This window comes from Rhipicephalus sanguineus, chromosome 10 (assembly GCF_013339695.2).
Source record: "Rhipicephalus sanguineus isolate Rsan-2018 chromosome 10, BIME_Rsan_1.4, whole genome shotgun sequence".
Lineage (NCBI taxonomy): Eukaryota > Metazoa > Arthropoda > Arachnida > Ixodida > Ixodidae > Rhipicephalus > Rhipicephalus sanguineus.
Window position 1 is genome coordinate 128691300 of NC_051185.1, and position 16007 is coordinate 128707306.

Genomic DNA, 16007 nt, shown 5'->3' on the forward strand with positions numbered 1-16007 from the left:
AGCACTTTCATCCTAACGATGAACGGTGGTAGCCAACCTAATGGGTCGAAAAATCGTGCGGTCATCTGGAGGACACATCTCTTTGTGTCGTTCCTTTCTTCAAGAAGCCCCAACAGGGATTCCATGTTTAGAACAAGCTTATCAGCCATCGTAACCCATAGCAAACAAGAACCTTTGTAAGAGGCACGGCTGAACTGGAGTCCAATCCATTAGTGATGTGTAGTCTGAGCTCATCATCATTAGTGGACCATTTCTGCTGCTTTATGGCAGCTCTGCTCAGGATGAGATTCACTTCTTTGTAGAGGTGGAAGGCTTCGTTTGAAGAACTGACTCCTGTGACGAGATCGTCAATGTAGAAGTTCTCAGCAAGTTGCATTGCCATTGATCTCAGCACAGAATCGACGTTATTGAAATGGTACTGGAGCGTCGCTGTTAGGAGGAATGGACTTGCCGTGGTTCCAAATGGCACTCGTGTCATTCGATAGTCCTCAATTTTTGGTATAGGTTCACTTGGCACCGGCCTGCTGTCAAACCAAAGGAACCGTAAGACGTTGCGATCAGGCTTTTGAATGCCTATTTGAAGAAGGGCCTTTTGTACGTCGGCAGTAAGTCCAATCTTGTGCAGCCTGAAATTCATCAACATCTTCACCATGTTGTTGTTGATCTTCGGTGCCTTTTCTAATAACTCGTTCAGAGACGCTGCTCCACGTGCGTGTGACGAAGCGTCGAAAACCACCCTCAGCCGTGTCGTCGAGGATGATTTTCTGATAACAGCATGGTGTGGCATATAGTAACACCTCACTGTCGATTGTGATCCGTTGATATTTTCAGCGTGATCCTCCAGTTCATATTGTCTGACTGCTTTGTCGTATTGCTGAATGAGCTCCTCGTTGTTTCCAAATCTCCGCATTAAACCTTGTAGGCGTCTAACTGTAACACTTCGGTTGTCTGCGAGATCTGTCTTGACGCCCTTCCACAGAAGTGCTACTTCCTATCTCCCATTCTTAAAGACGATTTTCTCCGTGAATCGCCGTACCACTTCATTTCCTTTGGTCGTCATTAGAAGAAGGGTCCGTAATGCCTATGCTGTCTAGATCCCAGAATTGCTGTAGGGCCTCAGACACGTTAGCTTCTGCGCAAATCGTGCGAAGTACACAAACGTGCGCACTGGCTTCCTTAAAAATGCACCCATCACATGGAACGGGTCCTTGAAAGGTCCAGCCGAGCTTAGTGCTGATCGCAGCTAGTCTGGTGACTTCCTTGTGCGAACAAACGTCGTTTAGCACTATCTTCCACATTTGATCGGCTCCAATGAGTAAGCTAATGCCGACTTCTGTCTTTAGGCCAGGAAGTGATACAAAGGCAGCAATAAATTTATTTTTAGCAACCAGCTTCTGCAGAAATGCGTGTGACTGTGGAGGTTCAATCTATTGATCGCAAATAAAAGCAACCTCTAATGCCTCGATTTCGTGCTTGACGCTGTCAAACTGGCTCATTAACGTAACCTTGACTAAATTGAGTTGCTCTTTTGGCGCGCCACTGGAACCACCAAACGCTTTCACTTCTACATCTACGTTCTTCATTATTGGCAGGCTTAGTTTTCGAGATATATCTTTTCTAATGAACGATCTTTGACTTCCGTTGTCGAGGACTCCTCTTATGAAGGAAGAACTGTGGTCACCTAGAGCCCATGCTCGAAACGTCTGTAGTAATACGTCATTCTCAAACAAGCTGTCTGGAGACGCTTCAGCGGCAGCATGCAAGCTCGGGCTCGGGCGTTCACTTGGTTTCTTCATTAGCGCGTAGTCAGGGTCATAAACAGCTGTTGCGTGCTTCCCTTTACAGTTAGCGCATCGTACGCTGCGTCGGCAATCTTTAGAGCAGTGACCTGATATTGTGCACTTGAAACATCTACCCGATCCAGCCAGACGGCTCTTCTTCTCATGCAAACTTAAAGTAGAGGTGCACGCTTCCGTAGCACGTGCAGGTGAAAGGCAGAAAAAACAAATGCCTGTTGTCTTGTTAGATTCGCTGTGCAAAACGGAAGCGGTAGGCGTCGCACTGGGCCTCCTCTCATGCCTTCCTTCAGGTGTGTCGCGCACACAGGTCTCCTGTTGCCCGCTTTTCTCACGGGCTTCTACCTCCAGCCGTAGATGATCCAACAGCTGCTGTAGCTCCGTCTCTGATGACGATATGAACTTACTTCCAATTAAAACTTGCTTTATTCTTTTGTGCATAAAACTTATTGCAAAAAGTTTGCGTGACCGTGCGATAGAACTGAAACCTGGACGAATTCAACCACCAGGGTATGCATTGCTCTGCAATTGTGTTCCAGATTTGGCATCACAATATAATGAATTATTTTCTTTACAACACTTAAAACAAACGCGCTTGTCTTCCTCTCGAAAGTACACATTATCTATATGTGGAAATAACAGTACCGCATTGAGTGAGAAACACTTAACGTATCATCTGCTGCGATGCCAGGTGCGTCTGTCCAAGTGGTCTGTCCCCAACGCTTCTCTCGTTTTGTTGTGAAGTGAAGTCAGAGGAGCGCGACAGCGCGTCTACTTAGCTTTGCCGTCGTTTTGTAGTCGATTTGAAAGAATTTTGACTAGTAGCGCTTATCACAAAACGTGAACTCTATGCCATTTCCTGTACTGGCATGGGACGCTACATCTATACGCAGCGGTGAGTGCACGACGCTTTACTAAAACTGTCAAATACAACCTGTAAAGCTGCAACGTGGCAGCAAACTAAGAAACCTAGCGGTCTTCAGCCTCTTTGAACAACAAAGGCACTGCTTGAGTGCTTTGCAACGCACCACACTGCCCACGCCTCGCGAAGAATGAAACTGAAACTAGAAAAAGATCCGTAGACAGTTCGCTAGCTAACGTAATCCAATCCGAAGCCTGTACTTCCCATCATTCCCATGGTGGTTCAACGATCGTAGCGCCAGTTTCCTCTCTAGGTTATTGTATGAAACTCTATGCCTGGCGACAACCTTCCGTGGCAGCACAGCCAAGGCTACGCAGCCGAATCACGCACCTTTTTACTACGCTTCTGCATGTAGTCCGCGAACGCGAGCTTTTGTAGACTCCGTAGCATAAAAGAAAACATAAAAAGAAAAGAAATAGGTATTACGTTCAAGATTGCTGGTATTAAAAGTAATAATGATTATCCCTGAAGGATTTGCGATTTTTGCTCTTTCGAGTTTTCAGGTTTTCTGTTGTCCATTTCACGTTGCAGATAGTGCACACCGAAGCACAATAGGTGCACATCGAAGCTTGTAAGTGAGCACAAGTGCATGTTCGTGAGGTGATCTGTGTTCATCGACCAGAAAGATTTGAAGACAGCGGTGCGTTGTGAATTATTTTGTTGATTTGCTGATACTGTCACTGAGAAAGAAGTGTGCAAGTGACACCACCAGCGCTAGTTGGTCTCTCATCGCGATAGCTACCTTCACGGTGATGATGGCGACCTGCAAGTCTTCAGCAAGAAGAGCCGTTTGAAAGCAAAACTGCGATTGGAAACAGTACATAAAATGAGTGGTCCATTTGATAAATTGCCTTACATACATGGCCAGTATTTTGGTTGCCTCCTATTATTGACGCTGTAGACTGCGTACTGTAGCACCGTGCCCGTCAGCGTCTACGATGGGAGGTGTTTTGGCGCTTTGCGATGACGGCGATTTACACTGATAAAATCACCCGTGCACATCTTCGCCTCGGCAACAGGCGCGTTCATGTCTATTAGGCAACTGACAGCGTGATATGTGCAAAAAAAAAGCATTCTTGACCACGGGAGTAAGGAGCGTGTTTCAAACGTGAGACGCGTGCTCCAGACCAGTCGTGGCCAAGATATCAGCCGCCTCTCGATGCCTTCGCGTCGCCATACAAAATAACGTGAGCGTCTCGAGAAATTTATTGCTTCTCCAAATATAGGAAAACGACGATGTCGACCCTGTATGCACCGAAATTCATAAAATGACTTGTTACCTTTGCGTAAGGTTTCCAATTGCGCAGTTACTACTACGCTATGCCCCCTTTAGTTTTTTCTTTGAAGAGTAAAACCGACCGCTTCAATAAAGCTGATTCCTGTGTTCTTTCGCAATACAAAATATTCTGTCGCTTTCCCAGAAAAGAAATGAAAACAATACTTAACCCAAGCAACCACGGATATCCGCTCAGTATCCATGCAAGAGCCCAGCGCCAGTGTGGGACATTCAGTGGATGTACATTAGAGATACCATAGTGGATATCCATTTTTGGAGTTGTGACGTACAGACAAGTTATAATCGATTATGGTTCTTCAAAGGTTATTCATGTATGACTTTGTGAAGGAGTCCACAAATGAACGTGTATTCACTACATAAGCTGAAACAGCAGCTTTCTTACACATGGCAATGCGCATCGTCACAGGTCATATCCAGAAAATTATTTAGTGGAACAGGGACGTAGCCAAGGGGGGGGGGGGCTACAACCCCCTCCCCCCCGGAAATTTTTCAGTTTTGCTTGCGTATATATACACGCACACATACAAACGCACGCACGAGCATACATAAAGTATGGTTGAACCCCCCCCCCCCCCCCCCGAAAAAAATTTCTGGCTACGCCCCTGTAGTGGAACCCTGATTATACGACTTTGAGGGGTTCACACAAAACCGTCGTATAATCCGGGCGTCGTATAATCGAAAAACTAAGAATATAGGCTGTCGCAATCAGCCTTGGCCAGAAAAGGGGAACAGACCACCTGAATAAGCCCACGACACGACCCTGTGCTTTTCCAAGGAAGGTAGATTAAATTATTTTTGAAAATGGCAGCGAACGGCAGCATTACTTAGTTGAAAGAGGTATGAGCGAATCGTCGTCCTCAACTTCAAAAAATTGAATCCAGTGCGCATATTTCTCCCTATAAATCGAGTGCGAAAGTTGCCTGTGCGTGAAAGCGAAACCGAAACCGCGTTGGCAACAGCCTCCCGTCAGGGGAGTCAGACACAGTGTCATCGCCATCACATAATGGCGACAGAGGAGAGTTTGCGTAGAATCATGGAGGAGGGAATGCTAAGGAGAGGCCGTTAAGTCACATTTTTAAATGCGACGCATTTAGCGAACTTCTGCGACTTTGAGCGTATCTGTCTGTCCGTCTGTCTGTCCGTCTGTCTGTCTGTCTGTCTGTCTGTCTGTCTGTCTATCTATCTATCTATCTATCTATCTATCTATCTATCTATCTATCTATCTATCTATCTATCTATCTATCTATCTATCTATCTATCTATCTATCTATCTATCTATCTATCTATCTAGCCGCCTACGACTTTGTGCTCTCCTGGCCGTGTCGTTAATAGGATACATGACTTCATGACGACATAAATGACAGGTCATAACATGAAAATCATGATATCCATGTCATGAACGACATGATTTACATGCCACTGTTTTGGTGCTCTTGCGGCCGTTTCGTTAGTTTGATATATACCAAAATTGGTATGGCGTGACAAGAGTGTATGATGAACATAAGTGACGGGTCCTAACGTGCAAATCATGACACGCATGTCATGCACAGCATGATTTACATTCCACGCTCATGGTGTGCTCACGGCCGCTTCGCAAGCTTGATATACACCAAAATTGGTATTGCGCGTCGGGACTGTGTGACCAACACAAATAACAAGTGGTAACATGAAAATCATGACACGCATGTCATGCACAGCATGACATACGTGCCACGCTCATGGTGCGCTGGCGGCCGTTTCGCTAGCTTGATATACACCAAAATTGGTATCGCGCGTCGTCACTGTGCGAACAACACAGATAATAAGTGGTAACATGAAAATCATGACACGCATGTCATGCACAGCATGACTTGCGTGCCACGCTCATGGTGCGCTGGCAGCCGTTTCGATGGCTTGATATACACCAAAATTTGTATCTCACGACGTGACTGTGTGACCAACACAAATAACAGGTGGCAACATGAAAATCATGACACGCATGTCATGCACAGCATGACTTAACGTGCCACGCTCATGGTGCGCTGGCGGTCGTTTCGCTAGCTTGATATACACCAAATTGGTATTGAGCGACGTGACTGTGTCACGAACACAAATAACAGGAGTTAACATGAAAATCATGACACGCATGTCATGTACAGCATGATTTACATTCCACGCTCATGGTGCGCTGGCGGCCGTTTCGCTAGCTTGATATACACCAAAATTGGTATCTCGAGACGTGACAGCGTGACGAACATAAATAACAGGAGTTAACATGAAAAGCATGACACGCATGTCACGTACAGTATGACTTACGTGCCACGCTCATGGTGCGCTCGCGGTCGTTTCGCTAACTTGATATACACCAAAACTGGTATTGAGCGATGTGACTGTGTGACGAACACAAATAACAGGTTGTAACTCGAAAACCATGATATGCATGTCAGGTAGGGTGTGATTTAGGCGCCGCGCTCATGGTGCACTCGCGGGGACTTTGTTAACTGGATATATACCTAAATTGGTATGGCATGACAGGAGTGCGTGACGAACATAAATAGCAGGTCACGCATCGTATATATGTAGCAGAATATATGTTTGATTAGCATGGCACATACCAGGTTGCACACACATGTATGTATGACAATCTCGCGTTATATAGCGAACTAGATGTCACAACGTGATTGACTTCATTAGCCTCAGTAACAAACAAGGCGATGTATGCAGCTCTTTGCTGGCCGCTTCGCATTACATCGATTCGCACATTGCGTGGGATCTGCCGATCTGTTTCCCCCTTCCGTTTTTGGTTTTCTTTCCTGCATGGCCTCCGAGATTAGCCAGTGGCGCGCGCGCCGCCGGTTAATCTCGGAGGCCATGCTTCCTGCACCATGGTTGTGGCTCCGCGCCGCAAGGCGCCGCTTATTGAAGCAACTGAAGTGCTTCTGTCGGTACAGTGTGAGTGGTGCACACTGTACCATCGGCGCATTTTATTTGTGTTATTTTTGTGATGTTATCTGGTCGCCCACGGACGCCCGCTCTAACGGGAGACTAATATTTGTTGCTCCCGGCCCACATCTTGAAGCCTACGCTTTAAGTCTCAAAGGCTATGCTTATGTGCGTTTGCAACGCTAATTATGTCATAGCCGCCATGATTTGTACAAAAAAGCATTACTTTTGTAAAAACTTAGTACAGTTACTTTTGAATTAAAGTGAACGGCAATATAAAGCATGAATTTGTACCTACTCTTTCCCTAAGTTGCGACACGTGTCGACGTTGTCACCATCACCGCCATCATCACCACGTTTGCTTTCGCACATGTTTGGACCTACCAGCACTGACATTCGTCTGCGCGCTTTTTGTCTGGTGTATGTGTACTGTGTTTACGTTGAACGCTGTTGGGTGCTGTGTCGCGTGTAACGAGTACAGTAGAGTTTCTGAACCGCCGGCCGCCCCGGCAGTGGGCCATTGGCAAGCAAAGGTACGTTCTCTTATGCTTTTCTTTAGTGAATAAGGCCGTTGTGTGATGCTTAAATGAAGGTTTTTGTTTCTTTTCGCAGTCGCTTTTTCGTAAACGCACAGTTCCGTATCGTGTAGTCTGGCATGGACGTAGACCCCTGTTGGGTGCTGTGTCGCGTACAACGAGAACAGTAGAAGAGTTTCTGAACCCCGGCTTCATGTCACGTTTTTTGGGGGGGGGAAGACCGACAGTCTCTGCGTATCTTAATACTTTTTCAATTTACGATAGTTTTGGGTGCCCCTTCAAATTCATATAATTGGGGCTCCATTGATGTGTTTTGCAAGAGAGCCACTTTAAAGCAGAAAATAGAAAGAGCAATGCGACAAGTTTCTAGTCCAAGCAGTTTCATGAACTCTCGAGTCCTTTACTGTACCGGCTTTCTTTTTTTTTTTCACCTTCCTTTCTACTTGAATCCACGCACGCAGCGATCGGATTGAGCAGATCAAGTAGCCCCTCCTGTGACCCACAAGCCACACCAATTCGGCCGAGGAGCCTATCTGGACTTAAGTTGGGACTGCTGGCAGACAGTTTCTGTTTTAGTCTTCAGCTGGTGCACAGTTCACTTTTATAAACCGCCTCATTTCTTTTGAGTGTATCTGCGTTCTCTAGACTCCCCTTTTGTTACACATTGAGATGTACTCCTATGGTTTACAGCATTGCTTTGCTCATATAAACTTTTGTGATACTACCTTGTTGCTTTCGACTAACTTCATTCTCTTGTCATTTCGCCAATATTGAAACACTCTTACGATTGTATGTGCGGTAATCTTTCAGGTCAATGCATTGTACTCATTGTGTGTTACAAAACTTTGCAATAGCCTGAGAAGAGTACTGCACGTTTAATGTGTTATCAGATGGGTTATGTGCTATATATGTGGTGGGAGGGTTCGAGCCGAGGCGGCCGAAGAGGCAGGCTGAAGCCCGAGGGCCGCGGAGTAAAAACACACGCTCCAAGTCCCCAGCAGAAGTGCCCCCGTTTATTGACAGTACACCATTTATATCATCATCATCAGCCTGTCTACGCCCACTGCAGGCCAAAGGCCTCTGCCATGTTCAGCCTATCAACCAGGTCCTGTGTTTTTTGCTGGCACGTTATACCTACAAACTTCTTAATCTCATCTACCTGCCTAGTTTTCTGTCTCCCCCTCACGCGTTTGCAGTCTCTTGGAATTCAGTCAGTCATAGAGTGTGTTCGGAGAACTCTTGTGTAGTTTATTTCACCACCATAGGTTTATTATTAGAGGAGAAAACCAAGTTCAAAGTTTCATTTTTAAATTTCGCGATGAAATTTGTAATTCTTGACGTAAAAGATTTCAAAGAGCATTTAACGTATTTTGGCGCCACTGGCTCGACGAAATTTCCACAAACTCATTATGTCAAGTCTCTGGCCCCCTCAGAGGACAATGTACCTTCAGAATATCTGAAGTTAAGCCTCTGAACCTGAGAATGAGTCGTTTGAATTTGTTTGCATTTGGTATGGTGAAGCAGTGCGCACATCTCGTGCAAACGTTTCATGCCGATGTAAAGCGATCCCTGTAGATATAAACAAGCCCGACGCCTGAGTGACCCCAGCTGTCTCCGAAACATCCAGTCTCTAAACCTGTTTTTATAGTAATTGTGTCATCGCATGTTACAGCATTTTTAGGCTAAGTACACAGGAGTTCTCAGTATTCGAACAATTCTATAAAGTGATTGAAATACTAACATCTTCACATTTGTAAATTGCTTACCGCATTTTTGTATGTTACTCCTTTTATGCACAAACTTCTGGAATAAAGTTTGTTTACCTGGCATTGTTTTTTTTGTTTTTTTTCAAATGGCTGAATGGTCGCACAAGCTTTGCGCACGGTGAACCTTGTTGCCGTACACTATCTCAGAAGCAAAGTAAGCTCACAATATTGCGGTGATGTGGCCATTCGTGCTCTTTTTTGTATGTCTTTTACACCTTCTTAGCGCGCTAATAAAATAGCAGCCGAGGCTAAAAAATTGTCCAACAAGGAACATGTGCATATGGCTGTAAACTGCTGGCGATCGCGAGGAAAAAGCTCGTAGTGGTGAGCGTAGCGGTCTACACGTAAGTGTTTCAGTTGAGTGCGCGAGTACTTTATTATTTTTTTTCATTACTCTTAATTCTTGCATGCATGGTGTTATTGCTCGTTTACCCCCACGAAAAAGTTTGTTTTCGTTCTTCCCTTGTGCGTGTTCATGTTGCGCGTTTTTACGCACGCATAGTTACCACATTACCGTTCCTGAACTCAACGGAACATAGGCCACACTGATGCCGTTTGACACATGCGGTTTTGCATTCTCTTGCTGTCCCAGCATTAAAACACCGCTTAAAGATGGTCAGCAGACGCCCCTCGCTTTCCGCGCGCTTCCCGAGCGCAAAAAGACTACGGTTCCGGTGCAGCGCGGCAGTTCACCGCAAAAGGCCCATGCGGGAGCCGGCGCATTGGACTCCCACTGTTCTACGTCACTCCACTTTCATGCTCTTATCTCGTAAAAATATGCTTAGGGATCCTCTGCAATTTTTTTCTGTAATTTCGCTTCGAAGTATTAAAAGAAAAGCATGGTTGATCCCTCCGTCACAGGAATCTGTATAACACGAAAGTAAAATGTGTCGTTACAGAAGTAGTTGAATGTTTACTGCACATTGATATAAGAGAGTTTGCACAATGTCTCTCGGTCCTCCTTGATTGGTGTTTGGCAGCTATAGCACCGTTTAACGTGGATGCACCCACATCACGCTCACTTGGTGGTACATCTTTATCCCAACGACTAACGTTCATGATAAATGATTAAACAAACCCTTGTGGTGGCTGTAGTAGTTAACAGTGAGAGTGTAATCAGAAAAAAAAGAGCGTCGCTGATTGGTCGCAGAGCTTGGGCTAAGGTCGCCATTCCGCGGCATGCTAAAGAGTTATTGTAATGGGGTAGCGAGTTGGAAAATACTCTTGACGGCCAGCGCAAACGAAACACGGACGAGAAAAAAAAATGACGACGCAGGCGCTGTCTAGCAACAGAATGTTTATTATTGTGCCTGGGAAATCGCGGAGGCGTTCTAAATGATAAAAAAAGTCGCAGTTTCGCCGCAAGGGCGAAGCAGTGAATGCGATAGCAAGAAATTGAAATATCACACGAAGAACCAGAAGCAGCTCGACACTTGTGGAGCGCCGCTGAAGCATAAAGAAGGACGCCCTAAAAGAACGCACAGGCATGCACAGGGCAAGTGTGAACTAACTGTCGCAGTTGTTACGTCTGTGTGCTTGAGCAACGCGCTGCAAGTGTCGACAATGGAGAATTAGACGCTCTTATATAGATATTTCTTCTTCTTTTAAACTGCGGCGCGTGGAGTGACCCCCTGCGTGTCCTGCCACACGGGGGCGTCTGATGCAAGGTGTGCCCGGTGTTCTTTTTTTCCCCTTCCACATCACGAGTGGGTACAGAAAATGGCCACTTTGTTGTGCGCGTCTCAAGGGCAGTATTGGAATTGAAAGAAAATTAGCAGCGCTGCGTCTGCAAGTGTCGACAATGGAGAATCAGACGCTTTTAGACATTTCCTTTTCTTTTAAACTGTATCGCGTGGAGTGATCCCCTGCATCTTCAGCCACAAGGGGGCGTCTGATGCAAGGTGTGCCTGGTGTTCTTTGTTTTTTTTTTTTTCATTCCACATCACGAGTGGGTACAGAAAAGGGCCACTTTATCGTGCGCGTCTCAAGGGCAGTTTTCATATTGAAGGAAAATTAGGAGCATTGCGTGATAGAAAACACGCTCATGCTCTTCCGAGATTTGCTTACCACCAGCAGTACATGGTGTATATAAATAACTCGCCGTTATTTCGCCGGCGCATGCATGGCGTGTGGTTCAGTTATCTAACGCAGCGCGCTGGGGAGCGAGGGTTGCTGGTTCGAATCCGCGGTCGGGTACTTCAGAATTTTTTTCTTCTGCTTTTTTTCTTTGTGCCTTTTCATATATATACATATCCAGGGTATGACGGCGACGGAAAAAATCAGTCGAGAGTGTCCATATAATTGCTATCGCAATAAAATAAAAGAAACACGTGCGTGAGCTGCCCGTCTATTGCTCTGATTAATCAGGAAGTGGCTTTCCTGGAACCGGCGCAGTTCTGATCTTCTAAGCATGATATTATTGCTGTGGTTGTTGGTTATCTTTGGGGGATGCGGGGGGGGAGGGCGGTTTTGTTGTTAATTTTCCTGACCCGTATATATATCCTTGGTGTTTTTTCTAGTAAACATTCGGCAGAGACTGCTGCGCCGCGCGGTGTACGAGCCACTCCCACACAGAAACAACTCCGGCACCGCACGGAAGTAGCGCCATGTGTTTTCCGGTTAGGCGCGCCGTTTGAATATGCCATGAATGTGCCGAGTCGGCAAGCGAATATGCCTCCCCATCGGCCTCCCGTCAGCCGGACTTGCTGCTACTGCTGCTGCTGGTGGTCCTGTCTAAAGTCCCTTTGATATTGGATGTCACATGACCGTTGCAGAATTGGCTCTATTTACTATGATGCGCCGTTTTAAGAAACAATGCACTTTCTCGGCGAGACGCAGGAGGACACGCAAAACTCAGATGCAGCTGGCTGCATCGGTTTTTCCCGGCATCCGTGTCGACAATGTTGATTTGGCCAGTTTGTCAAGGCTCTGATGACAGGAAGACGCACGACAACAGAAGTGGTCTCAGAACCGAGTCACTGGGCGCTTAGATTTCATGAACGGCTCGTGGTGATGAACTATCGCGATGAGAAGAAACGCGAACAGCGTAAAGCGTGGCTTTCGGTACAGTTGAACTTCAACACGCTTTGACTATCGCTGTGTGAATCTGTGCTTTCGGCCGGCGTCACCGTAGTGCTAGAATTTTGCTCCCGCTGGCGCTGTCGCATTGCGTGTGTGTTCTGAGTGCCAAGGCATGACTGGCAGATGATAACTATAATAAATAATGATGGACAAGTTTCCTGCCATCATTTTTTTAGCAGCCAGCAGTCACTGTTTCTCTTCGCCTCTTGTAGCCACGCCAAATATGCAACACGAAACCTTGTTATGTCGCTCAGCGTGCCGTCACCGCCTCACGGAGTAATCGGCAGACTAAGTCGTTTCAAAATACTGACGTGTCGCCGTGATGCTCTGTAGGCTACACTGTGCTCTAGGGGATCAGCACTTCATAAACGATGCCCAATGGCAACAGCAGACTGCGTTAGCCCACCTACCTACAAAACTGTGCCGCACAGTTTGTCTGCCTTGCTGAATAACACGGCTGGTGAGAGCACAGCATGATTTACCTAGCGACGGATGATAATGGTCGATACGTGTTCGCACTTTGCGAAAAACCTGCAGTGCAGCAGCATTGGCCCTCGGCTATCACAGGCTTAGTAAAAACACTTCGCAGCCGCACTGGGATTTCTTGTGCGTCCGGACGTTCACATGAACTGCGAAACATTTATTTCATCGTGAACCTACCCTTTGCGACAAGCAAAATGAGGTACTCGGTTGCAAGGACACTCTCACCAGCGACAACACCACGTTTTTACATCGCAAACTAGAAAATGCAGTACTTCCAACAGCAGCGCAACGATCCGCACATCATAGTGAGAAACTGCTGCGCATCGATGTTCTCGTGGCTGCCATGTTTGCCACTGTTACCTTTCGCAGCGCCCCTGGATTTAAGGTGGCTGCGATATGTCATTAATTAACAGATGTACATTAACTAACTCGTCAAACACTTTTTGTTTAATATTTTTTAGGATTAACACATTATAAAGTAATAATCTGTCCATTTGAGTTGTTTTAAGTTTATTTTAATGATGTGACGTCGCTTTCGTGTGGTGCAGGAGCCAGTTCTGTGTGTGATCGTCTCGTGCACCGCGCGGCGCATGACACTCTGCCTAAACATTCAGTTGTTAGACAGCGCCTGTGTCATCGTTTCTTTTTTTCGTCCGTGTTCCATTTGCTCTGGCTGTCATGAATGAGTTGTTGAACGCCACGGCAGGACTAGAGGAAAACGCAACGCAGGTCATATCTCCCCTGTAGCCCGACCGCGATTTCTCTCGGGGTGAGCGCAAGCGGGGAACGGGGTGTATCAGCTACGCGAAGCAGGCGCGCGTCGCACAGCTATTTTTGGTATGAAAGGATGCTATGAGCGAGGCCGACACTTGGGCTATAGTCCCCACCTCGGGATAGTTAAGGCGCTGACAAAATTGCATTTCTCCTATTAAAAACGCGCTTAATGGGACGAAGGCGTAGCAACGACGCGTTGAGGAGCTAATTGCGGAGGCCACGTTCATGAGTCATTACTTCACTTTACCGCTTCCAGAGGGCGACACCACCCCGCCGAGCAAGAGCACTGTGAGAGGAAAGTGTGAGATATAAAAGGCGCGTTTGTAAAGCCTCCAGAGAGTGTGACCGTGGCGCCCGTAATCTGTTGTCGTGAACTGAGTGGTCGTGGGTTCGACTCCCATTGACACAACTTTTTTCTTTGCCATCTGATCGTGTGCACTTTTTCGACGTCATTTCCGTGACGGAAATACGTCACTGAAGTTTTGGTGGACCCCGGCATAAAACACTTCCTTGTTAAAATATTCAAGAAATATTCGAATATTATTCGATTCAATTTGCACTCAAACTTCATTATTGGAATTTGCTTCGTACCCGAAATTTTGCCTTTTGCACAGCTCTAATTAATTATAGTAGCTCTACACTCAATTTCACAGCTACATTCTGGACAAGCTCGATTGCAACCTAACTAGTATCACAAATTGCAAAAATTTCTAAATAACTTAGAGGAGTACTGACACAAATTTCGTGGCTGAGGAAGCCTGTGGGACCGATTCTTGTGAACATGCGTATATCATTTACCAAATCCCAACAGCGAATATAGCTTGGAATGTAATTTATATGAATTTTGAAGTTTGCGTGTGCAATGCAGTGCTATACGTCGCACCTCACAGCACTGACAACATCTAATAATATAATATCTTGGGTTTAACGTCCCAAAACCACGATATGATTATGAGAGACGCCGTAGTGGAGGGCTCCGGAAATTTTGACCACCTGGGGTTCTTTAACGTGCACCTAAATCTAAGTACACGGGCCTCAAACATTTCCGCCTCCATCGGAAATGCAGCCGCCGCGGCCGGGATTCGATCCCGCGACCTTCGGGTCAGCAGTCGAGCGCCATAACCACTAGACCACCGTGGCGGGGCACTGACAACATCTAAGGTGACCAGAAGGTGATGCCAAACTTCCATAACACCACCACTGCAGCCGAGCTACGAGCTGGCGCAGCTAACAATGATGTTATAGTCGGTGGCTGCTCGCGAGTCCGTGCCTGCGACGAACGTGTGGAAAGTGTGGAAGCCTTAAGGAAGTCGTTGCAAATACGATAACGATGACAACAGTAACGACGATGATGGCGACGTCATCAAGCAGCACGTGCGGTAGGCGAAAAAAATTCAACCAGACGATGAAGGCAATTCGGAAGTACGTCACAGTTCTGTGTGTTAACGTGGTTGAGTTTGTTTACCATTTTGCACACACTATGTGGTGTTAGTTGCAGCCGGCCGCTTGTTGTTCTTGGAGCTATCACAAGCCGAAACTGAGGCTGGTTGGTAATAAACTGACTGTAATTAATAATCTGTGACTCTGTGCAGCAAACGATGTGCCGTGTTATAACTAACTGGCCCCCAGCAACATATTGCAAAAAGAGAAACGCCAGACCAGTATTTTTGTGTCAGCGCCCCTATATCGCACTTGCTTATCAACAGTGCGTAGCACTGTGCATGCTTGCACACTATTATTTATTGTTTACTTCCTCAGGCACTTTTAAGATAAAAAAATTGTTAGAAATATTTATAACTTTCGACATTTTTTTGGCTACTTCATTTTCTTTTCTTTATTTGAGCTAGTTTTGCATATGTTATTACGCTGTAGTCGTAGAAGTGTTTTCTTCTGATAACAATCAGAAGGGAGCCTTTAACCTCTCCTGTGAACGTATCTCTTAGTCACAAATGGAAGCAGGCCTTTGTAGCGTTGCCTCCTGATATGCATGCAACAAAGCAAAGAAATGACTTGTCTTGCTTGAGTAAAAAAATGTCAAGTAGAACGTGAGAGGTACGTAGCGTTTGTTGTACTTCATGTGAGCTGAGCTCAACGAATGCAATGCTGCTTCCTCACCTGCAGGGCGTCAAACAAACAGCAGCAACAGCAGCTTTTCTTCAACCAGGGCGACTTCGGCTTCATCCGCGAGCGCAACAAGACTCTCGGCATTCTTTGTCGACCACATGAACTGGTGAGGGATTTTATAAAGACCAGCTTGTTTTCACTCAGAATTTGATCATAGTTACTATGTCTTCGGGTAGGTGGTTCTAATCTACTAATGTACGAGGTAGGAATGATCGATAAAAACACTGAGAGTTGCATAATGCGATGCCAACCTTACGACAGTGGTCGATGTGATAGGATACGGTGCGATGGGATCAATGTACGGAG

At 46.1% G+C, this 16007-nt stretch overlaps 1 protein-coding gene across 1 annotated transcript in view; it reads left to right on the top strand.

The window, feature by feature from the left end:
- LOC119406732 (EGF domain-specific O-linked N-acetylglucosamine transferase) overlaps nucleotides 1-16007 on the top strand; it is a 346078-nt gene that overhangs the window by 48230 nt on the left and 281841 nt on the right. The window contains exon 5 of the mRNA XM_049420193.1: nucleotides 15699-15807. Within this exon, the coding sequence (XP_049276150.1) occupies nucleotides 15699-15807 (109 nt within the window). The remainder of the gene's footprint in view (nucleotides 1-15698; nucleotides 15808-16007) is intronic.